We start from the raw sequence: 25,923 nt of genomic DNA on the forward strand, positions 1-25,923 counted from the left end.
GATGTCGTTCACTGTAAAATTCCTTTATTTTTAAAACTTTTTTTTAATTATTCACGTTTAAGGCATACTGGCAAACCTGTGGATTTTTAGCAGTTTTTAATCTTAGAAATTATCGGGAATTCAAAGGCACTGCGATATGCCCGCGAACAAAGTCTCATGCCTGTTGAGCATAAATTTTTTTAAAATTTGCGGGTGACGAAGTATCTAAAAAAATGGTTGGCGTAACATGGACATTTGCAGAGAAGGTGGAGTCCAGCAATTTCTTTTCATTTCTTTAGACTTTAAATTTTACCCTCTTTCTTAATAATAATTGTTTGGAACTTTGTATTTTGCCTTCGCATTCGGCTCGAGCTACAAAGGCCACACTTGGCAAAATAAAAGATTCTAAACAATGACGTAATGTACTATTATATCTAGGGGTATGGTTGTTATTGTTATAGCAAAATTTTATAGAAAAACAACTAGATATTGTCAGATAAATATTAAAAGAAGAAAAACTGAAACTTTTTTGCACAAAATTAGACGAACTTTGCAGTATAAGCTTGTGAGCAACACCTTTATGGTTGGCTTTTTTATGACGGGCAACAAGATCAATGGTGGACATCGAATATCATGGGTCAAAAATCTAAAGTTCGGCTCTTGGTAAATGAAATTAGGCGTACCCACTCATCTCTAATAGCTAACCTTGAATGGAAGTATCACTACATTTGTAAGTTTGAGTTAATCTTACCATAGTGGATGATCTTGCATCTATTCCTCCAATTTCCAATTTATTCAATAGCATTTGCATAGAGAAATCATTAATCTAAAAAAAAGTTTTGATCGATGCTCGACAAAGAAACGGTATCTTATAAAACTTACACTTTTACGCAATCTCAGGTCAACATCACGGCTTATTTTCATTGAATGTAAAATTGATGATGCCTTACTAGTCTAAGGGATCACATCGGTGATTAGCAGAGAATAATATTTGTTAATTAAATCGAGCACTTTTACTCACCGAATTATTTATTCTTTGGCATGCATTCGAAATAGACAACTGGTCGAATGTCGAGAGGATAATTGCTAAACATCCATATACATTGAATATCAAAGCATTCTTACTGAGGTGTAAAGTTAACTCTATAACTGAAATGACTTGGTTCAATAATTGTACGGTTAGTGTTACTATTATTGTCGTGCTCCACAGAACTATGGGAATCGAAAAAATAGAATTCATTGACTTCGTTGCTTGTGCCAGTTTTAAATACAATGTTGATAGTCTATCCAATTCGTCACTACAATGACAATAGTTGCACATCTGTATATGTTTATATCTTGCAGTTTCAGTTGCTTCAGCCACAATATTAGTTAAACGAAAATTTACTATTCTCGTGAATAAATGGATGGCAACAACAACACCATAAAATATATTCATTTGCAGTCTCGCTACATACGGCGGCAACTGCAGAAAAAACACTAAGTACGGCCTCGTAGCAATTAATTCTGTGGTACTCTCAGAGTTTGTCATGTAGGTATACGATCCAATACCCTGAATAATTTCTACGACAATTGTTCTCAACACAAATTCCCAAATGTAACCCGACAAGTCAAAATTGTACAGGCAATCACCCATTTCGTTCACCAAGTCCATCCACTTTATGTAAGCATTTTCAATTTCTTTAGCGAACCAATGCAGACCGAGATATGCAAACACAAATGAGAGCAGTACGGATTGAGCGTATATCAGCAGCACATATCTTAATGTGTACGAACCGAAAAATGCTTTATTCCCACCATCGAAAGTCATCGCTCCAATAACTTGATATACAATTATTCCGCCAAATAACAGACATATTGAGTGAATGGCTTTGATGAAACTGTATTTGATTTGACTGTTCTGGTGGACGAATCTGAATGGCCACAATCCAAAAAAATGTACAACAAAAAAGGCGAACTTAAGACCTCTTCTCAATATCACTATTTGAAATGAGTTGTCCATGGTGATGGTGGCAGGAAAAACGTTGTGCTTTTCCGACTTGTCTACTGAAACTTAGCATGAATTTAATTGAATGACGGTGAAAAAGTGTTATGTTTAAACTCACATCAGCTATTAGCAGTAAAACCATTGTGTTGTTGTTGAAGTCAAGCAGTGGGTCATGCGTAACCAATAAATGTTTGTAAATTACATTAATAATTAAGGGACAAAATCAATTGAACAAATTGGTTCTGAGAAGATTACACTGATGAAGTTGCTGAGTCGTTTTAATATAACATTCAGAAGTGGAAGGAACCATAAGTTAATCTATTATGGTCGACAAATTCTCCACAATAGGACTTCATTGATTGGAAGCAAGTGTTTCAGCAGGTGTTGTACGTTTATTTACATCAATATTTAACTTTTCACATACGGCATGCATATAACCATGTAATTATCAGGTCTACTACTTCCTTTGAAAGGTTGAGCTACAATTCAGTCACTTTATACTTCAACTTTGTCGATGGAAGTATCACCAACTGCCTGGCAAATTCCAACGGTCCATAATTCCATTCAACTTTATATTTGGTCAAGAATCTAAATTAAATTTGTGTCAGCCTTTGTTGACAATCAAAAATTTACTGGTTAGTTACCTCATCATAAGTATTTCTATTTCCAGTTCTGCGAAACGCTTGCCAACTATAATATCAGCATTTTTAGGTATTTTTTCTTGCTTTAATTTTCATTGATTTCAAAGATAAACATTACCACAATGTCGTGGCCCGAATCCGAACGGTAGTAGCAGGAACGGATGAATGTCCTTCGAATTCGGACAGCCAGGCTGAACTTCTTTCAAGAATCGTTCTGGTATGAATTCATCAGGTCGTTCAACGAAATCAGAGTGATTCACGATGGTTCCTGCCCCCAAAATTAAATGTGTCTGTAAGGTTCGCAGTGATAAATTAAAAAAGGAGTCGAAAGTCGGCATAGGAGATAATTACTTCAACTGGTATTTGATATCCTTGAATAACAATGTTACGGCCAGCACCACGGAAATTGCCAGAAAACACTGGCGTTATTCTCATTGATTCTTTAAGACTGGCTCGCATGTACGGTAAGCTATTAAAACTTTCTGATGTCAATTCAGTCTCCGGGGTTGGCAATATACGCAATGCTTCTTCTCGGAACTTATCTTGGGCTCTCTGATTTTTAGCGAGATTGTACAAGAGACCGGCTGTTGCTGCCACTGTCTTTCAATTGAAGATTATTTTTGGGAATTGGATCGTTCAACTAATTCCAATTTTTATGGGCAACCATCTTACCGAATGAATTCCTGCTGAAAGCATATCCAAAGACATTACCATCGCATAATTTTCGTTAATTTGCAAAATCTTTTCAAGGACACTCTCTTCACGGTTACCCTCTCGTTTGGTCTCTTTTGCTAACCTTTCGATCGCTTTGTCGATTTGCACCTTTGATACGCTACAAAAGAGTATGAAGCCAAATGTGGCATTTAATACAATGCAGACCTATTACGAAAATTGAGGGATTTTCGCACAGGAAAGTCTAGTCCTAGTAGCAAACTAAGCAACGGTATTAACTAGATTCTAGAATTTCCGAAAACATTTTTTTTATACTTGGTCATTGTTTCCAGTGAGTTCATTAGCTCTCGATACTTAGGCGTTTTAAGGTACTTCCAAAGGGATGGTTCAACGTCAAGTTGATATGACAGGGACAGATTACTTTTGACCGCCTGAAAGTGTGAGATAATTAATATTGAATTTAAGGTCCAATAAAATTTCCTTTTGCTATACATTGATTATTTTCTGATTCTCCTGATCACCATCGTTTGATAGCAGTCCCAGTCTTTGTTCGAGTGCTATCAATGAAATCGATTCTAATGCCCACCTAAACAAATCATTTTGAAAATCATCTGGCATTTCATCCTTATCATCTTTGAGCGTCTTAATTTTGTTCACAAATTCTTTCGCCACGGTATCGAATTCCGGAATGTATGCGTTGACAACTTTCGGTTTCATCATAATTGGATTAACTGCTGTTCGTAGCTTGAACCAGGTTTCACCCTGGTCGTTAACCAGCCCAATGCTATTTTGGAATATGTCGGAACGAAGGGTTTTACGATAATGTAGTGTCGTTGCCAGACCCTTTCGAAATGGCCATGGTCCTTCGTTTCGAAAGACTGTTTCGATGTCTTTCGGATCAAATATGAATACGTTATCGTGATTTCCGAATAAGCCATCAAATTTAACAATCGGTCCGTACTTTTTGTAGACGGCTTTGTTCACTTCCAGAAAGTTTGCTTTGTGAAATTGACCTGAAATGTTTTGTCAGGTTAGTTTACAAAATACTATCACATGTTACATGCGTCGAAAACCATACTTTTCATGTTTCAAGCACTTCTTTCGACGCATCCAGCAAGTAAAATCCATCACATAGCTCGCGATAAAAACTAAAAAGTCTCGTTTTGTGTGTTTATTGACCTCGGCTTCGCCTCAGATCAACAGAATTCACACGAAAACTGTACATTTCATCTTTTTATTGCTAGTCACTAATCACTCTGTAGATTTACTGTCGCTACAGACTATATGCATCCATGTGTGGGGGTTCACTGGATAGGTGCTGTCCAGAATATATCTTAAATGTCCTCAACCATTGTTGGAAAATAACAGAAATAATGTTTCAGCCAAAATTAAAAGGTGATATCTCGCACCTAGCGAATGTTAATGATTATGTTTAGATTGGTGGATGTCTTGATAGAGGCTTGACCCAGCTTTACAATGATATCCCACTTGCCATAGTAGTGACAAGTTTAAGATACGTTTTTTGGTACAAAGTAAATAGGGTTTCTTCACTCCAAAGCAAAATTTTAATTTTAGAAAATTACACGAACTGTACCCGGTACCGACCTCATCAGCATCTTAAAACTTCTACTCGTGATATGAATTTACCCACACTCAATGTAACAAGAATAAAGATAAATGCTCACCGCCTGGTGCAAATAATTTGATTAGTTCCAACTTGGATGGACCTGGTATTGAGGAATATGGCTTCGCAGTATCCCAAGCATCGTTCGGACATTCGTCAGCCTTAAAATACGAAAGTTATTTCAATTCCATTTTGATTGTTCGCACATAAAATTGGTATTTACCCTGACGAGGTCACTGATGGAAGACGACAAGTAGAAAAATAACAATGTAGTTAGTACATTGGGCTAAACCCTGCATTTTACAGTTCAGACACAATCTAACACCAACTTAACAACCTAACTTTCTCAACACTCTAGTCGAACTTTGTACAACATGAAGCGACTACCACAATAAAACGATGGATTTCCGATTTAGCAAAGGCAAACGTAGGAATATTATCATTTATGCGTCGGTAATCCTTTGGTGTAATGCACACTGATTCCACAATAACAAAAAGAGAATGTAGGAAATTTTAAAACAACACAAATGATCTCCATACCCAAATTACTTAATTAAAATATATTTTTTTATTCATATTTTTGCTATCTTAAGTTCGCTTAATCAACGGCTTACGTTTTCATTAATGAAATCAAAATGGAATTACATAAACAAAGAAGTGGGTGAAATTCCATATCACATTCATGAATTTTGGTTTATGGTACAGGTGAATTGTTTTTAAGAATGACGTGCAAGGTGCAAGTCACGTGAAGAACTAAACAAGCACTGGCGAACGCCAAATTAAGAGCAATGTACCCTTCGCAAATTTGTAGCCTACATTTAGGCGGAAAAATGGTTTTTCGATGGTTTTGCTGAATCAATTTTTTTTTGAAAGAGTAAAACCATTAAAGAACTCAAAAATGTGTCACTTTTAAAGGAAAAATTCCAACTTGGAGAAACCTTTGCAGATCCGGTAAATTTATGTAATCTGCTCAAGTTTCTTCAAGTGGGTCAAGTTATGACTTACAAACCAATTTTTCCTTTTAAAAGTAACACATTTTTGTGTGCTTTAATGGTTTTACTTTTTCAAAAAAGTTTTTTGTTCAGAGAAATCATCAAGAAACGAATATTTTTCCGCCTAAATTTAGGCTACAAAGTAAAGAGTAGCAAAATTGTATCCTACATTTATGTGTCTCATATTTCATTTTTGATGATGTCTTTTCATCAGAATCCTTTTTGAAAAATGTACGACCGCAATTCCAACCACGAATTTGTTAGCTTTAAATAAAAATTAGTTTTGATGGTGTCGTTTGATAAAAGTGAGCAGTTTAACGAAATTTTCATAAACTGCTCAGTTTTCTCAGAGCTGATGAAACTGTTGCTGTTGAGAGCTAATACATTCATGGTCGTTATTGCGGTTCCATATTTTTGAGAAGGGTTTCTGGTGGAAAGATATCAGATATCATCAAAAGTGAACTAAAATCCAGTATTTAAAAGCGCCCAAATGTATGCTTTTCAGCAAAGCATCGATGCCTCTTAACATTTTCTTAAAAAGCAAATGAAGAATAAAAAACTAAAGTTAATGGCTTGGTCAACGCACATAATAACAAAATTCCAATGAACAAATGTAATACCAAAATTTTTAATTAACCAGAAGTACTGTACATACCTTAACATGTCCTTGTGCCGGAAGAGATATAGACCTAATATTTTGCAAGTTTGTTTTGGTCCTGATAATTTCATATTTCCATCGACTGCTGCCACGGGTCAACATACTTTATACAATCACAATTTAAAAAAGAAAAGTTCAAAAACAAAACTCTTAACTTTCTCTATAATTTTCAATATCCAAGATTTCAATTTATAGTGATCTATGTGATTGTTGGAAAATGACCAGGTATTTTGTAGTTTTTAAATTTAGTTAAGTAGCAAACTTTGCAGATGCTTTTTCACGACTGATGTTCGTTGGTGGAAATTACTTTTGGAAAATATTTTGATGTCTAATTATCCTTAATCTCTCGACAATCTTGCGCATTGGAAAATGTAAGTTTGAACGAAAGATAACGAATCCATTCGAACAAATGGAGTGACACAAACAATAACCAAAGTTGATAATTTTCAAATTATCTTGCAGCGGCAAAGTACAAAAAATTGTGAATAGTAAACAGGGAACGTTACAAAATGCCGAAGTAGATGTTTTCAGCCAGAGTTTTTTTACGCGAAAATTCGTAAGAAAAACAAAATTTTGAGTTAGTCTGATTCTTTTATTTATGGCACCGATTCTCCACACTAAAAGCTATAAAAATCTAATTAAATATTGCTCTTAATATACTTATGCCAACTTATAGCTAATGTTAAAAATGAATAAAACTTGCTCCCGTTCCTAATACCTCTACAAGGAAGCTTCAATCTTATCAACTAGGTCTGATATCACATTCGCTTATTATTAAATCGAAATATATTCCGAGTATCACTTTCACCGTCTAACCTTCTCTTTTATAAACTTGTTGTAGCTTGGAGTTTCAGATAACGATTTCGACTCTCTTTTTCGTGTATTTCGCTAATTTGGTCAATAGCAGCTGAATAACAAGTCGAACCGGTTCGATTGTTGTTTCTTTCGCTCCGGAATTTCCTTGCTCCCCAAGCAATTAGAAAAAGACTGACTATCAAAATGCAGACGCCCAATACTGGCAAAAAGCTCGGACTGATTTGACCAAATAGGGCCATTGTTTCGTTACCATCGTAAACCGCAGGTTGGTGATTAAATTCGGTCGGATCTTTTTCAATGACTTCATGGTTGATTGAGTCGGTTATTTCATCGCTTTTGTTAGAAATCCTATCAAAAATTGAAATATCCGTAAAATTAGATTCTAGTTGGTTACTTTCTGACAGATTTTTCGCAGCATCATTTAACTGGTACAATTTGGAGTAAGTTGCTCGAAGATTGTCGTCGTCCTCGATGGCTCGTAGTTTTGTAATGTTGGAACAGCCAACAATTAAATCTCTTTTAATTTTCTTTTCGTGTAATAAAACTAAACAGAAACGATAACTCTCATCAATGTGCAGGCCATCGGTGTCTCTCAGTATGACACTGACAATATTTTCGTTTTCCATAGTGTAGCTTTCACAGTGAATCTGAGAAGAAAGAAAGAAAATGTCTTGAGATTGCTTAATTTGATTTTTTTTTTAAATATAACACAAGTGGAGTACCACCGACTTCTCTCTGGATTACTATAATCTCAAAATACATGCTTTTCTATCGCTTCTTATCGCCCTCACTCCGTTGGGGATACACGGAATTGCCTTAGTTAAAAAATAACTGTTGATAGACTGAAAATTTAATTTTACATGCTTATGCACGGTAAAGTACAATTTACATTATTGCTTGTGACAGGGAAAATGCACTTACCGTCCACAAACATGTAAACGTGTGTAAAACCTCACACTTGCCTAAACAAATATTTACAAACAGTGACGTAACATACTATTACCGACTGAAAGTGATCGAAAAAAAAATCATAAAGACCGATCACAAAGTGTGATTCGATCGACGTCATAATGTACCTACTGTTAAATGGCTGTTACATCTTTTGTTTCAAGTTGTTCCTTGTGTTTGTTACGAGATCTTTTACTTCATTTGTTTTAACTCTCATTTTCCATACAAAAGAACACTACTTGGAGCCCATGTGAGATGTATGTATTTACTTGTCCTCATTGGTCGATAGCAGATGATTCGTCGGTTGAATAAATTGACTTGGTCTTGGTATGTGACGAATGCAGTGTTTTAAGGAGAACTTTCAACGTATTCGAAAGAGACGGATTGTATTTGATAAAGTGAGGTGAGGACAATTATACAATATCTATTCTTGAAAACCGTTCATTATGAGGAAATCAATCTGAATATCCATTCTGTGAGGCGTTAAACAAGAGCGAAAACCCTGGTTAGAGTTAATTTATAAAACGAAATGAGTTCGTTTGAGGTGGCGCCATGCAAATCCGTATGTGCTTCGACTTGTATGGACTGGCCATACCTACTTATCTACTCTCATTGACTGCAAGGAAACAAAAACCAACCTTTCACGTCTATTTCAAAATTCAACGCAACAGTGTCTTCACGAAACATCTTGCAATGCTACGAAGTCAATAATATTGTCATAGAACAGCTACACTATTCGTGACGTACATTTTCAAAAATAATGACGATAAAATAATTCGTATCACACACATACGCGTCTTTAACCATGGTAAGTATATGGTATACATACCATCTAATCAACGATGCTATGTGTGGGAAGCATATTTTTTATCTTGTGTTTTCTTAGCCATACACTTAAGAAACTATTGCCGATTGGTTTCAGTTTGTAAATAACTCGCGGGTATACAACATTTATAAACTAGTCGAGTGTAGCGCTTCTATCAACAATCTTATCTTTTTCGATTGAAAATTTTTCGTGATTGAATAATGTCAGAAAATACAAAAATTGTTCAAACGACAAAAGGTCCAGTGAAAGGAATTCTTAAAACATCTACTGTAGGAGAAGAGTACTACAGATTCAGAGGAATTCCGTATGCCCGGCCACCAGTTGGAGACCTAAGATTTAAGGTAAGTTCGGTGTATTTTCCCTCTAAATACGTATGTTCTGAGATTGCACAATAATACGACATAAATCAATGCAAACCGGTGTTTTTTCTGACAGATTTTATTTAGATTATGTACTGCTGTTGAAGCTAATTTATATGAAGGTATCTTCAACAGTATAGTTTGATGGGTTTTGTAGTACAGGAAGTTTTTATTTACAATGTTCACTGCTTGCAACTAGTGGTTTGAATCGGTTGAGCGTTCTATGAACAATTTTATAACACGTCCATCATTTAAATCTTTACATATTTTTTGTCAAGGATCCGCAACCAGTTGAAGCATGGACAACTCCAGTCGATGCAACGAGTCAAGGTCCAACGGCAATAGCGTTCAATTTTGTAACTTTCGGATTAAACGAGGGTCGCAGTGAAGATTGTTTAACATTGAATGTTTATACAAAAGATGTGAGTCGGCTGGTTTTGATTGTGACAAGTTTATACTCGATATCGATACATTTAAGATAACTCCAACAAAACCTTTGCCCGTTATGGTCTTTATACATGGAGGTGCTTTCAAGTATGGAGATACTACCGAAAACAGTTACGGACCTGATTATTTGTTGGAAAAAAATGTCGTGTTCGTTTCCATTAACTATCGACTTGGAGCATTCGGTAAATTTTCGATTTTGTGTTCCGTTTGAACCTGAATACACCAAATTTCACTGTAAGTCTTTAGGCTTTCTTAGTATACCTGATCCATCAATTAACATTCCTGGCAATGCGGGACTGAAAGACCAAAGAATGGCCTTGCAATGGGTACGGGATAACATTCACGCGTTCGGAGGTGACAATAAGAATATCACAAAGCTATCCTACAGTCTGGAACAGCATTTGCTGACTGGTGCCATATTCCACAATTGAACTGGGCTGAACGTTTGGCAAAGCAATTGGGCTGGAATGGAGAGGGAGGCACTGATGGCTACTATCAGTTTTTGAAAAACGTGGACGCAAAGCAAATCGTTAAGCAACAGGAGAAAATTATGACCGATGTTGAGAAGAAGCTGTGGATATTCTCGCCGTATGCTCCCACAATCGAACCATATGTTGCTGAGCAAAGTTTCTTTACGAAAAACCCTTCGGAACTATGCAGAACAGCTTGGGGCAATCGCATACCAATTATTATCGGCGGTAATTCGGAGGAGGGAATACTGTGGTATCACGATTTGATCACAAATACCAGTCGATATGATCAGGAGGACAGTTTCAAGAATTTATTCAGTTTTGAATTTGGAGAAGACAGTGAAAAGACGAAATTGTATGCGGAGAAAACAAAGCGATTCTATTACGACGATGAGCGGCCGACAATTGAAAATATTTCCAAATTTATGGACTTGATTGGCGATAGAAATTTCATTAATGGCATAAGTTTAGCCGTTAAAGCTCGTTGCAATGATCCAAACTCTGCACCCACATACTTGTACCGATTCAATTTTGAATCAGCAACCGGTTTCACGATGATAAAGCATGCACTTATGGCATCGGAAGTTCGAGGTAATTTATGATTGTGTACAGGCCCGGACTGGCCCTATAGGCATTCGGGCGATGCCCAAAGTGCTTTTTAATTCATGTATGGAAATATAGCAACGCATGGCTTTTTATACATTTTCTTCATACAACGTCCGAAGGGCTTTTCCGAGCCAGTCCGGTCCTGATTGTGTATCGATAGATCAACCCAACAATAACACTAAATGACATGCTTAACCAGGTGTTTGTCATGCTGAGGAATTGGACTACTTATTCAAAACGTCATATGGCAAGCCAGTGATCGACGGTAGCCTCGAACAGAAGACAATGCAACGTTTGGTAATTCCCTGAATGATTTTTTTCGAATTTTCTTGAGGCTAACATTCGTTGTCATTAGATCTCTTCGTGGACTCAATTTGCAGCAACCGGAAATCCTAACAATGACGTCATCGAAATTACTTGGGAACCTGTGGTTAAATCAACTAATCAACCCTTCTATTGCTTGAATATTTCCAATGACGTTACGTTCATCAAATATCCAGAAACCGAACGATGTGCATTATGGAATTCGTTCGTTTGAAAACTATCTTTTCATCTTCTATGAATAAAGTTGATTTTGAGGAAGATAAAAAGCTTTTACAAAGGTTAATTTCTATAAAAACAAATTTGTGTTTGATTAGGAAAAGGTCAGTAAAACCATAAAAAAATCAATAAGTAGCTGTTGTTCGCCACTTTGTAGACAACATAGATATGATACGATATCTGATATCTTATCAATGATATTCTGTGTTTCTGCTAATTCATATCATTGAGAGAGCAATTCGTCAGATAATAGCTTGATAATAATGATACCTATTGGAGAGGTATATGTTCAAAGAGCGGAACAAGGTAAGTTTCTCAACAAACAGTTCAATACACAAAACGATTTTTTTAGCGATATTCGGTTGAAATAATCTAAATTTCTAATAATAAGTCAATTGCATAATATTGCTGCTGGTGTTGTCATTTGAGAGCAGATAAGTTAATAGTTGTGCCAGGAAAATCATCAGGTAGTGAAAATTTGGTAGAAGTTTGTCTGAAGTGAATGCAGTCAATTGATGATCATGATTATACTAATCGAATTAAATATTGAGTTTGATTAGCATTTGTGCTGCATTTTGAGCGTCATGTGATTGACTACTTATTTTGCAATTAAAATTAACCTTTTACGGTTGGCATCTGTTATCGACCGACAACGACGAAGAATCTGTTGAATCCAATCTGTTGAAAACACTAAGATCAAATCAAGTAACAGATTCCACATCCTATTGATATACTTGCCGTCTGTGAAAGGTTAAAAGTAAATTCTAATAAATTTTTGTGTCTTTACAATAGGATCAACATGAAACCTAATACAACCATCGTTGAAACCAATTATGGTCCCGTGCGAGGAATAAAGCGAACATCTGCTGTCGGTGATCAATTCTTCAGCTTTCGAGGAATACCCTACGCCAAACCTCCTATCGGAGATTTACGGTTCAAAGTAAGTTTTACAGACGATTGGAAATTGTTGGAAATAAAATATTTTGGTAAAAGGATCCTCAATTGCCGGATAAATGGACAGCACCGATTGATGCAACTGAAACGGGATTGGCTGCACCCGCATTGAACATGTTTACGAGAAGCCTGACCGGAAATGAAAATTGTTTGATTCTTAACGTCTACACGAAAGAGGTAAAGTTCAGTTTTCCCAGTGAAACGTTATATCTGTGCTAAAACGTTCTGTCTAAGCTTACACCACGGAAACCCTTGCCAGTTATGTGTTGGATTCATGGCGGTGGCTTTAAGTTCGGTGATTCGTCGGAAATGTTATATGGACCCGATTACTTGCTATCAAACGATGTTGTGTTTGTTTCGTTGAACTATCGTCTGGGAGTGTTAGGTAAGGCGGTGAAACAAGCTATATAAATAGCCCACTTCATCACTATTCACTTTAAGGATTCTTAAGTGTTGACGATCCGGCCGCAAATGTTCCTGGCAACGCTGGCTTGAAAGATCAATCGATGGCCTTGCAATGGGTGAGGAATAACATTCATGCATTCGGTGGTGATAGTAAGAACATAACAGTTTTTGGTGAGAGTGCGGGGGCTGGATCTGTGCATTTGCACATGCTGTCAGATTTGTCAAGGGGGCTTTTTGATAAAGCAATTATTCAGTCGGGTTCTGCGTTAGCTCCGTGGTGCAATGTACCGCATAACAATTGGTCAGAACGCATTGCAAAGAAATTGGGCTGGAATGGAGAAGGAGGTGCCATCAAGCTTGTAGAGTTTCTGCAGAATATTGAAGTAGAAAAGTTAGTTTTGGCACAAGAGATTAGAACCGATGAAGAGAAGCGAGATTGGATGTATTTAGAATGGGGTCCGTGCATTGAGCCGTATGTAAGCGAAAAATGCTTTTTGGCTAAAAATCCATTTGATTTGTACAAGTCATGTTGGGGCAACGGAATTCCTTTGATAATTGGTGGTACTACCGAAGAGGGATTGCTGTCGTATCGAGAAGTAGCTGCCGATCCAGATCTGTGTCAAGGAGAAAAGGCTTATGAAAATTTGATCCCGAAGGAGTGGAATTTAACTGAAGAAAAAGTTAAGGTATTGGCTGCAACGTTGAAAAAAGTTTATGTTGAAGAGGGTGCACCAACAAAAAATGAAGTCGAAAAGTTTCTAGACATTTTGTCTGATAAGTATTTTTGGCACGGTATGCATATTACGATTGTGGGACGACTGCTAAACAATGCCGCCGCTACATATTTGTATCGATTTGCTTTTTCAGCCGACATAAAGTCTAATTTAGTCAGACAATTTCTAGTTCCCAATGATGTGAAAGGTGAGAACGACAATATAGAAAGTATTAACAAGCATCAATGATCCACTGATTATTTAGGTGTCTGTCATGGTGAGGACATTGGGGCAATATTTAAACCATCCGCGTTGAAAGAACCAACAATTAACAGTGCCGAACATAAGACGATCGACCGAGTGGTGAGATATTGAGATATTGAAACTTGAGATTCCAATTTCATTCAAAAACAATTATTTCCAGACCAGTTTGTTCACTAGATTTGCAGTCACTGGGAATCCTAACTGTGATGCCACTAAATTGTGCGAATGGAAACCTATAGCTAACCGCTCTAGTCCACCGTTTAAGTGTTTAAACATCGACGATGAATTGTCGTTCATATTTTATCCGGAAGCGAAACGAGTTGCTTTGTGGGAATCTATGCAGCCATAGGATGGACGTATATGAACGGTATTCTGATAGGATTCGTGAACCGTTCATAATTCATTAACTTTGTTTACAACCGCTTACAATAGGGTAAACGTTTATCGATGTAATTATCAAATTTGTTTGAAATACCGAGAACAAAATCTTTTACTTCATTCAACGCTACAATTTACTATATAAGAGAACTAGCCCGAGTTGTTCGCTTATTTAGATTCTTGTCGATGACTAGCATAAAGGAACTTTCGTAATATGTGGCTTGCACTTACCGGTGAGTTGTCAAGAAGAATTTCGTGAACGTTCGTTTCCTTATACACGAATACAGCGTCACATTTGAATTCGTCATTTCGCAAGTTTACGGTCCACGTTAAAATGATGCCATAGTCTTCGGACAGATGAACATTCTTCAGTGATACCTTTTCAAAGAAAAATGAAAATTACTTTTAATTCACTTGATGTAAATGTGGCTCTTAAACTTACGATGTCACTCAGCTCCTTCGAATAGGACAAATTTGACTGCTTCGAAATGATATCTAACTGCTCCAACACTTCAGAGTTCTCATATTCGTTTGTTCCGTCGCAATTTAACGAGTCGACTGGTATTTGTAGCAGAGGAGCTCCTTCTAAATGAGGAGGCGTCGCACAAATCGCTCCCAATAGATCCTGCAATTGATTTAATGATTGGACAATCGTTATGACTGAAAAACGTTCTAAAATGGATTACGTTCGACGGTATCTTCGAAACCGTTAACCATTCAGCGAATGGTTTCAGCGTACAATCACAAGACAATGGATTGTCTTGTAACGACAGACTGTGTAACTCATTGGCTCCAATCAAGGCATTTTTTGCAACCATCGATATGTCGTTGCCATCCAGCCGCAGTTCTCGTAGCGCAGGCAAGGGTGCAATTAGATCACTTGTCAAAGCTCTATATTGACGAGACGAAAAGGATTTTCATGTCGTTAAAAAAATGAATGATTTGTCACCAACCTCAAGAAATTGTGCGTCAAGTCCAGTACAAGTAATTTTGATAGATGAAGCAGTGAAGCTCCTGATACAGCAACAATTCCATTGTATCCCAGATCGAGAGATTGTAACGAACTCAGTCCGGAGAATGCATGGTCTTGCAGCACGTCGATTTGATTGTGACGCAGTGACAACGTGACTAAATATGGAAACATTTGCAGCGCTCCGTTTTGGATGCTGCTGAGAAGATTTCGATCCAGATTTAACGATTCCAGTGCAGGGAGTACAGGTAATGTTTTCTTTGTAAGTGGACCCTTAATTGAGTTTGACCGAAGATCAAGTTCTCTGAAATACGGGAATCAAATAAAGTTGGTTCACGAAAATCCGAATGAAAATCCAATCAAACCTTAGGTTCAGTGACTGGCCAATCGATTGAAGTGTTGTGGTGAAATCGCCCAATCGGTTCCCATTGAGTTTTAGCGTAGTCAATTTTTTTAATGGTGCGAATGTGCGAAGGGAAATACTCGAAATCTGGTTGTCACTCAGTTCCAAGTATGTCAAGTTTTGCAGAGACTGAATTTAAAGGATTTTGTAGAATGGAAAATTTAAGTCAGAATTTTAAGACATACCAAAAAGTCTGAGGCTCCTAATGTCTTAATCTTATTATTTGATAAATCTAGTCGGTCCAGTGATGTCAATTGTGCCAGCGAATTGTAAGGTACCGCTGCTAAGGCGTTATTCGGTAGACCTATCAATTAAAATGATCAACAATTGAGCTAATACATCCATCAATTAACCCACCTAAAGCTTGTAACGGTGTTTTTATGCCCAGAAATGCTAATCGATGAACCCTTTTAATTTCTCCCGAGGATATTACCAGTCCATAAAGTATTGAACACTAAAGTAGTAATTAGAAACTGGTAAATTTTGAATTAAATTTCAAGCAAATCGAATTACATTTTCAAATATCCTTGCGTTGCTGAGGAATGACACATTTCTTAATGTACAATCAAGTAAAGAAACTGGATATGGAGATGCTCTGAGGCCTTCAGCAATGGTCTGTACAAAGATTTAAAAAATTGATTATCTTCCTTTAAAAAAAATTAAGGAGAGTGCAGTGCCTCACCTCTAGAGAATGAATATCTCCGCTACAGCGTAATGTGTGTGGCATGTCGCACGAACACAAATGCTCCAAATTTTTACTTTGACTAATATTTGGACAATGCCATTCCGTTAAATCAACATCGGACACAATTGATTTTCTCTCCATTTTGCGCTTTCTCGGATCTGCTTTGTTGTACAATTTGATTACATTTTTCGGAGTCGGTTTTTCATTCAATTTGGTTTCATTCACTCCGATGTTGGTTCTATTGTCTACATTGACTAATTTTTGAATGACTTCAGTCTGAATGGGGTTATATGGTTTTAGAGTTGTACTTTGGTTTAATGAATGACTATTTCCGTATTGAGGAATGGTGGTATTTGGGGAACTGGCGTTGATGATCGTCGTTGAACATTCAACTAAATGTGGTGGAGGAATCAGTAATAGATAGCAGACTAGCATTGCACTCATAAATTGCAATCTGAAAAAGAGTAAAAACAATGATTAATAATGGAATGGGTGGTTGGTGGAGGCATGGATGCCTAGCTGTAGCATAGCACACATTTGTGCGTTTCGTATTTTATTTTCGATTGTATCTTGTTACTAGAATCCTTTTTGGAAAATGTTAGACGACAATAACGATCACAAAAGTGTTGGCTTTCTTTGTGGTAGTTTGACCAGTCCTTAGAAAATTCAACAGTTTGTCCAAATTTTCATAAACTGAAATTTCTCAGAGGTGGTGACCAACAAATCTTTTTTGTGGTAGGTATTGTCGTCTTACATTTTTCAAAAAGGATTTTTGTAAAAAGTGATGAGTGTGTACAGTATGTAAGAGATGCCCAAATGTAGGCTTTTGATCAAACATTCTTCTCAAGAGGCATGGATGCTTAGCTGAAATTGTAGCTTTCATTTGGGTTTTTCGCCAGATCCGTTTTTGAAAAATGTTCGATCACAATAACGACCTCTGTTATTCACTGACAACTTCGCCTGCAAATAGTCACTTCGTTTTTCACTTCGAAAAGGATTCTGGTGAAAAGTTACCAAAAGCGCATGCTTTTCTGCAAAGCATCTATCAGTGCCGGACTGGCCCTATGGGCGTTCGGGCGATTCCTGAAGGGCCTTTTGATTTTTGTATGAAGAAATGGCAACGAAGGGTCTCTTGAAAAATTTCTTCATACAACGCCCGAAGGGCTTTTTTGAGCCAGTCCGGCACTGGCATCTATGCCTCTTAAACAAGAACTTCTTTTAATTATTTGATGTTATTGATTAATTAAGGAGCTGTTTGTGTACATTCCATTTGAATAAATCGGTTAATTGTTATAAAAGAGACCGGCATTTTCAAAAGACAGATGACAGCTACACGCCTTAGAAACATATACATGACGATGAAATTGAATTAACATTCTTAACTATTCATCGAACCTTAAAATACTGAAGACTTAACCATAGCGATGCACATCACAATACGACGGATATCATCATTTAATATTAAAAACACACAAATTTAGTGCAATACCAAACCTACAAAGATCATGTCTATCAACCTACGTGCCTTTGGTATTCTTTTTTTTATTGAAAAAATCTACATTCGAAAACAGAGGAAAAAACTATTAAAAAATTGAATAACATAAAGAAGTAAAAATCCACCTACGCATTATATCTGTTGTGACTGTTGGCTGTTAAAAAGCATATATTTTCAACTATGTTGTGTGAGAAAGGCCTCTAAATCTGATCATCAAGGACTGGAATTGGTAGATTAGAGTCTAGAGCATTTCGGAGTATAATGACTTGCTAAAGTAGAAAGGGATATCACGGTCACTTCACAATTGATGAGAAATAATGTCATCAGTACAATAGCGTGTGCTTATTTCATTAACTGAATTAAGCGGATCAGCAATAACTCTACTTTCTCAGGTACAAAAAAAAAATCTCCATATTATTCCGAGCCAATACCCTCGTAACACATTGTTTACAAATAAAACATTTTATGTGGGCAGACGAATACAATAATGCCCATACAAATATGAGAGAATTGTTGATATATTCGTATAACCGATCTATAAACATTATTAATACTTTTCATGCAGCCAATCCTCTGCATTAAGAGTGTTTTGATTATATTCAAAGAAAATGGTTAAGATATTTAAATAAAAATTTAATATAATTACATAATTTACATAACACACACACTGTACTAATGGACCATATGATGACTCTTCAATTGAAGTTTTATCGTATTTTAAACAGAGACTCTAATGTGGTTCTGACAATCTTTGAGAATAATTTACCATATCGTATTTCCACTCTACGGTTTTATGTTGATAGTAAAAATTCAATTAGAAGCAACCCGAAGTGTAAATGGTTTTATCATGAAATCTGATACATGCCCAAAAAAAATGTTTAAACCAGGCGGCAACCATATCATTATCCAATCTGTTACTTGATTATTTGATCTAAGTATTTCATCAAATTAAAATAAAATCTATTACTTCATTTGTTTAAACATTAAATTTTGCAATATAATATGACAACGATGTCAGCTAAAGCTCATATTTATTTCTGTCGCTGTTGCCGACAACAGATGATTTTTTGACTAAAAATTGCATCTTCATTCCTGTGCATATTGAAAATCTACAAATCAAAACATAAAACGATCATGTGAGAAATGTCTGAATAGGTAATATTAGCCAGAGCTCAGGACAGGTATCTAAATTTTTTTGCTAGATACGTATTGATTAAATATATCAACCAGAACACCTTCAAATTAGCAAATATGGCAGATTACTGATAATGCACTTCATTTCCCTGAACATCATTAATTCTACCATTACCATTTTTCGGTACATCCCTCTTGAAGAAACAATCGCAAGCAACAGAAATGCTGCTGCATTTATCTTCTTGAATTTCTTTATTGAATTCGGAATTTGAACGATAAACACTCTATTTGATACGTAGTTTCTCATACCCATTTCGTCGTTTCAATGAATGCTCTCACACAGTACACGGCCGAGAATTCGTTGAAAGAGTAGAAATAGAAACCACTGTGCTTCTTAACGGAAGTGCATTTCTATGTCACGTACAGAAGGGATCATTGTTTATTTTAACACTAAAAAAAAGAGAAAAAAATAACAAACCAAAGAAGAAACATTTTCATGGAAATAACCTAAAGATATATGAGACTACTCTGTATCCGTGTATACGAAATTGTGTATTTTTCTTTGTTTTTTTTTTTCTCTCGTAAAGATGATCCATTGAATCACAGGTAGTTGAACTAAATAATATTTTTTGTTGAACGGTCAAACAAAATGAAAAAGTTTGAACAAAACAAAGAATGAATGAGTGACAGAACGAACGGGTTTCCAGAATCATTGAAATATATCGCTATATGAGCAATAATGTACATCATTTTGGTTACACTAATTGAATAATCAACCATTGTCAATTTTGAATAACAATTAATGAATAAATAAATGGTATCCGGTACATTATATTGTATATGCTACCATTGTGTTGTCGCTGGAATGCAAGAATTTTCATTGAAGAAGACAACAACGCATAAAATGGTTGGAGTGTATAGTGGTAAGAGTCAGCGCCGGTATTAGAGAGAATATTTTTGTAGAAATTCATCAAGAATATTTAATATATATTCCGATATGGCTCTTGTTTACCGCTAGAATCTACATAAGTTTTAGCGCAGGTGGAAACGGATATAAAAAGTTTGTTCAATTTCAATTTACAAGCCAAGAACACGTTCAACAAAATTGATATTTTTATTTGTTATTTGTAATTGACAAGGTTTATTAACCGATAAGGCGAAATATGTAAGACATTATGAATCTATTGATAGATATGTTTTGAGGTGAGTTATCTATTGCGGAGTAAAAAAATCGATGAACTCTGGCTTGTCGCTGGTGTTGCTAAACTACTAAAATGAAGCAATCCAAGAACAGTACTCTAACTAATGAAACATTACACACACTGGCCACGAGTGGTTGAGTTTAGGAAAAAATTGAAATTTTATTTCAATTATGATTCGCTAGTCTTATTCGTGTAAAAATCGGTATAGTGTATAAGTGTTCGATAGAGCATTGCATCGAGTACCACTGTCGCCATGGCCTGATGAGAAATGGTATTTTTGAACTGCATATTAATGCAAAACGTCATATTTTGTACGTTGGCCACTTACTGGAAGGATTTGAAAATTTTTCACAAATTCACCAATACGAAAAATTTAACATATTTCCAAATCCTTCCGGTATGTGGCCAACATACAAAATATGATCATAATATGCTAGTAAACACTTGATACAGTGCCGCACTGACCATACTGGACACCCGAAGTACAGATGAATTTTTATACGACAAAATTGAATTAGTTGTTTCAAATTTTGTAGGCCCTAAACGGAATTTCTCGAAGCGGAAGTTAACAGTAACTCCAACCCTGCCTTAAAAATGTCTTATTCGTCAGAAAAATTAAACTAGACGCTAAGAATATTGGAATTCTAGAGAATTTTTGTGTTAGTACACTTCAATCAAAATTGAAGCTCAACGAAAGTCGTGGCGCGGTAAGTTTATGGTGTCATGGATAGTAGAGGTCACTACCTATCCAACGACACCCTTATCTTCCAAGTCTATTATTGAAGTTTTTTTTTAAACACTCTCTGAAAGTTGGAATTTTTTCCCCTACTACTGCACCACAAACACGAAAAATTCCGAAATCTTTTAAAGGCCAACACATGCGTCCTCAACACCTCTGCCAACCAGAAATTGTATTGTATTGTATTGTTGGTGATATGCAACAAAAACTATTTTGGTCACCCTAGTGCAGACCATTTTTTCATGATTTCTGGCGTGAAAACATAATTACTCCTTAACATTTTTTTTTGTTGCAAATGACTCAGGAGGGTCCCCTGATTCAATTACTGTAAACCCTCCAAAAATCGCCGATGGCTTGTTTTTAAGTTGTTCGAAGTTTTGGCAAATTGACTCTTAACCTGTCACCGACGGCAAGAATATTAACAGTTTTACTATCTGATCTATTACTACATTTGATCAAAGATTTTCATAGATTGATTTCAGAAATCTTTTACTTCATTTGTCTTTAGTCAGAGCTTGTCCACGGTGTGGCTGAACCAAATTTAAATAAAAAAGTAGGATAACCACACATTTTTTTTTCACGAAATGTTAGCATGGGTTGAGTGTAGATAATGTACATATAAAAAAAAATAACCGAGAAGTTTTGCAGAAAGTACTTTTCAACTGTTTATGGGCATTATTAAACTAACGTAAGTATCCCAAATTTATTATTTTATTATAGCCAATGCTCTCAGCTTTCGATTCATACCATACTTGCCATATTTAGTTTGGAAAAGTTGAAACAGTTGAAAAGTACTTTCTGTAAAACGGCTCGGTGATTTTTAAAATTTTATATGTACATTATCTACACTCAACCCATGCTAACATTTCAAGAAAAAAGTTGAGGTCATCTTACCTTTTTATTTAAAGAATCATAAAATATACTGACATATTTCAGGCCAAGACATTCTTTAAAGCGATTTTTCATCATGAAGCGATGATGGCTCATTTTTGGTGAAATGGAGAAAAACGTAGATCTGCTAGTGGTTGACCAAAAATAAGCCATCATGGCTTCATGATGAAAAATCGCTTTAAAGAATGTCTTAGCTAGAAATATGTCAGTAAGTGTTATGATTCTTTGGTTCAGCCCCACCGTGTGTCGTTTGTTGTTATTACTGTTGTTGTCGATAACAGATCACAGCCGTCTGTAACAGGTTAAAATCCAAGTAAAGTCTCCGCAATAAGTTCTTTTAGATGATTTACTCAGTTCTGTTTAAATTAGTTGACGACTTTACGATTTTGGTTAAACTCAATTTAATGAAATGGGATAACACAGACAGGCATGCTACACCTAATAGCATTCCTTAAAGACATTTATAATTTGATATGATCGTTTCAATTAAAATTACCTTAATTGCAGCAACATTGTTTATCCAGTGTTGACTTTTTATATTTACTATACACAGAACAATAAGAACATAAAATATTATTTCATCGTTATAATTAAAACTCCAGACGAAGTTTTCATACTTTTTTTCTTCGTATATATTACATTAACATATCATCACAACAACACCACATCAATATTATAAAGTTTTCTTTACCATTTATGCGCACAAATTTATTAAATGAGTTTAACATAATTATTTAAGTACAACTCCATCACACACCTGAATATATTTTATTATAATTTCAAGTCGTTAAGTTCGTTTTAATACTAAACAAAAATTCAACACCGCGCACATAATATGTGAATGAACAATTTATAATTTCCTCTTTTCTTTCGGTTTTATTTTATTATTCTCCCTGTCTATTTCATCAGAAGAGTCAGAACCATAAAATGTTTCATTTGGTTTGGTAATTTATTGGTTCTTGGTTTCGTTACACCTTTACTTCCTCCCTACGAAACCATATCATTAAAATGTTCGCCTCTGGCTGGTACAATTATCGGCTTCTTTTCTTAACGTTCGTATGGACACAGTGCCTTACATAATGAACATCACAATTGCTGAAACGATTTAAACGGAGCAGGTTTAAGATTCCTTTCGATTTTAATTTGGTAGAAGAATGTAATTAATTCCTCTATCAGGCTAAGAATTCGTGATTGGAATACATCGAATCTTTGCGGTTATGGCAAAAAAAAAATTGATTGTCTAAAGTGATGTGTAACCTTGGCTATAACGACATCATTCTTAATATACAGGAACGAAACACAGCAAAATTGTTAATCGAGCACCAAGAGTATTTCGTTAAATTCACACATTATAGAATCGCATCTCCACTTTCTTCCATGATCGATGATAATTAAACACGTTTATCCGGTAGTCTTAAAGCTTGATGTCATTATTTTGACTAAAGATGAAAGTGCAATATGTCGCACAAATTACTTGAAAATTGAAAACCACTGGCGATTGGAAATGCACATATTTATTGCGAGTTGATTAATTGCTTCTTCCTTGATATTTCTGTAGCAGTCAAATGCAATAATTATTGATCGCTCTTTAATATTTTCGCGCATAACGTTCAGTATTCATTTTTAAAGTCAGTGTAAGTGGATCATTAAACATCAGTCGTCATTTTTCAGGAATTACGTTCTGTTTTAGTTTTGAATGCGCGTGCTACATTTTGAAAACCATCCAAATAACAATGTTCGTCAATCATCAAATTTTCAATTACACGTCAGACAATGGTGACAGACGTTAATCAATTAGCTAAACATTCTATTGCCTGTGGTTATGACAATGAAAGAATATGAAAATCCTCTAATTAACTTCTGGTAATATTAACATTTCATTATGATGTCTTCAAAGGTGATCCTGAACATCCTTGTTCCCATAAAACTTCAGTAGAAATGGAAAAATTGAAGTGATCAGATACACAATGTTATTCAAATGTTCATAAAAAAAATTGCATTCACTGCATTGTATAGTTTTGCTAGAGGTTTTTGAGAAAAGCATGTGACCGAACGTGTTACCGGCAATCTATATGTTCCATATCCTATTAGTCAAACATAATGATTCAAATAGCTTGAAACGTTATCGCTTACGTATTAAAGCTACGCAAATATTTGTAAATAAAGAAACCTTTTACAAACGGCAAACCTACAGGATGAAATATGACCAGGTATGGATAAAATCTATTACTTTTTTTGTTGAAAGTATCGGACACTGTTTGATATCGAATCTTTTTCCTCTTTAATTTTACTGTACGTTTTGGTATATATAAGAGCCGGTGATCGAGCTCATTGCTCATTTTTGTCACTCATGTCAATAACAAATGTTTTAACGTTTCGAAGACCGGGTGAGTTGTCTTAAACTGAGTTGATCGTTGAAGTTGCTCCCTTGTAAATATAGCACATTCAAAGGACACCCAACATGTTCAACCATATGGTTAAATGCAAATTCCATCGACTTTGAATGTCGATGTAGCAATATTTCTGTTCAGAAACTTAATAAATAAATTAAACAACGACATCGCGATACCACATTATAAAATGAATACGAAAAAAAAAATAATTTATTTATTTTCACATGTGGGCAGAAAAACTTGTTCGACTTTTAGACCAAGCAGCACATTTCAATAAATAATTTACTTGTTAATAAGTTACACGATATATCAGCCTTATTAAATCAATTCTTTTTTAACTTTTCAAAAATTTATAATTCTTTGATATTTATCGATTCAATTTGGAGGCACTAATGAAGATGTTTGGGCTCAAAAATTTTTCTCTTTCCGCTATAATTCCGATGTACAATCTATGAATGCACTTGCCGTTCGATTTTTTAATATAGAAATTGATTAACAAGTATAATATTTACGCACAACGTGAATCATCGAACTCTTATCAGGGGTATAAGTAGTCCTATTCTGTGTTCATTTTTCAAAAATTTTATTTCGAAGCAAAATTTGGTATAAGTCTCGTGGAAGTATAACCGATATGCAATGATATTCGAATAAACAGTGTCACACCGACCGAATATGGTCTCAGTTACTCAATGGTTCACACACAACTAATATGTTAAATCCGTTTTCAAATCGTCAATACACACTTCGACCCATAATACAAGCCTGTGCCTATGCATTTCTCTACTGATCGTAATGTTATGTTTATTGTGTGGTATTATGATCAATCCCACGTATATTTTTTTCAGTTGTCTTCCACTGATCGTAGGCGCAGGCAACTAACACACCTTTCAAAAGAATACAACTCTTGTGTACCATTCATTATAACGAATTTGCTTTCTGAATGAATTTTAATTTGTTTTTTTCTTCGATAGATTTTGTGAAATAATACCAAAATGTTCTTTTAACTTAGATATTGTATATGCAAACCGTTCTTTTAACATGTCATGTTGATATGTTGCTGATGCTCTTCAATGTGAGAATCGTAGGAAGAGAGGGGAAAATGTAAAATGTTGGTATTAATTGGCGGTAGATTATTTTTCAATTTAGTTATAAACGACAAAAAGATGCAGGTAATGCTTGACCGTTAACGTCTCACTGAACTGGTACGGTACGACAATATGTTTACAATTTATTTATTCGAAAACGTGAGGTAAAGTTAACTTTACTGCACAGATCCTGAATTTTACCTCAAGTTTTTGAATAAAATACCTTGCTTGGCAATAAGGTAAATGATGGAAATAATACTTTTTGTGTGTTTACTCACCTCGGCTACATCTCGATCGGCAAATTTCACACAAGAAGTACCATTCCTTACATTAAGCGCAATTACGGGCCTTCGCTGCGCTCCATGTACATGGTCTCTGCTGTAATATTCAAAAACTTGAGGTAAATATTCTGTGGACCAATTGATCAGTTTCTATGCGTTACTTGAAAGATTTATAGCTTAGCAACCCCACTTTGACACGCGATAGCTCGTTGAATTCGTACGGACGCAAAGATTGAATTCAAATTCGCAGTCTACGACAAAACTGTGTTGAAAGGGCTTCGGAAAGAGCATAAAAGGGTAAGCTGCTATGCCCTTTGGTTTCTGATTTAATTCTTACATCTGTTAACGACAGCGAATCTAATGAAT

At 35.5% G+C, this 25,923-nt stretch overlaps 4 protein-coding genes across 4 annotated transcripts; 2 read left to right on the top strand and 2 right to left on the bottom strand.

Annotated features, from left to right (window-relative positions):
- Positions 1 to 43: 43 nt before the first annotated feature.
- LOC119079997 lies at positions 44 to 2,030 on the bottom strand. The gene is made up of 3 exons (XM_037188164.1): positions 1,001 to 2,030; positions 862 to 933; positions 44 to 76 (listed from the first exon to the last, which is right to left on the bottom strand). Exons 1-3 carry the CDS (start codon positions 1,979 to 1,981, stop codon positions 44 to 46), a joined length of 1,086 nt encoding a protein of 361 aa, XP_037044059.1. The 5' UTR covers positions 1,982 to 2,030.
- A 306-nt stretch (positions 2,031 to 2,336) lies between these two features.
- Positions 2,337 to 25,006, bottom strand: LOC119075692. The gene is made up of 19 exons (XM_037182219.1): positions 24,708 to 25,006; positions 22,295 to 22,893; positions 16,335 to 16,791; positions 16,166 to 16,267; positions 16,010 to 16,106; positions 15,838 to 15,956; positions 15,615 to 15,781; positions 15,233 to 15,553; positions 14,966 to 15,170; positions 14,722 to 14,904; positions 14,511 to 14,657; positions 4,965 to 5,064; positions 3,772 to 4,292; positions 3,595 to 3,710; positions 3,280 to 3,439; positions 2,959 to 3,207; positions 2,726 to 2,897; positions 2,611 to 2,656; positions 2,337 to 2,554 (listed from the first exon to the last, which is right to left on the bottom strand). The coding sequence occupies exons 2-19, from the start codon at positions 22,309 to 22,311 to the stop codon at positions 2,446 to 2,448; spliced, it is 3,288 nt and encodes a 1,095-aa protein (XP_037038114.1). The 5' UTR covers positions 22,312 to 22,893; positions 24,708 to 25,006; the 3' UTR covers positions 2,337 to 2,445.
- LOC119077852 (esterase B1-like) lies at positions 9,218 to 11,610 on the top strand. Its single transcript, XM_037185182.1, has 6 exons — positions 9,218 to 9,484; positions 9,781 to 9,924; positions 9,981 to 10,131; positions 10,196 to 11,010; positions 11,225 to 11,322; positions 11,381 to 11,610. Exons 1-4 carry the CDS (start codon positions 9,344 to 9,346, stop codon positions 10,378 to 10,380), a joined length of 621 nt encoding a protein of 206 aa, XP_037041077.1. The 5' UTR covers positions 9,218 to 9,343; the 3' UTR covers positions 10,381 to 11,010; positions 11,225 to 11,322; positions 11,381 to 11,610.
- On the top strand, positions 11,879 to 14,446 carry LOC119076492 (esterase B1-like). The gene is made up of 7 exons (XM_037183281.1): positions 11,879 to 12,032; positions 12,358 to 12,505; positions 12,559 to 12,696; positions 12,754 to 12,904; positions 12,961 to 13,845; positions 13,903 to 14,000; positions 14,062 to 14,446. Exons 2-7 carry the CDS (start codon positions 12,365 to 12,367, stop codon positions 14,248 to 14,250), a joined length of 1,602 nt encoding a protein of 533 aa, XP_037039176.1. The 5' UTR covers positions 11,879 to 12,032; positions 12,358 to 12,364; the 3' UTR covers positions 14,251 to 14,446.
- Positions 25,007 to 25,923: the final 917 nt, after the last annotated feature.

This window comes from Bradysia coprophila, chromosome III (assembly GCF_014529535.1).
Source record: "Bradysia coprophila strain Holo2 chromosome III, BU_Bcop_v1, whole genome shotgun sequence".
NCBI classification, from domain to species: Eukaryota; Metazoa; Arthropoda; class Insecta; order Diptera; family Sciaridae; genus Bradysia; species Bradysia coprophila.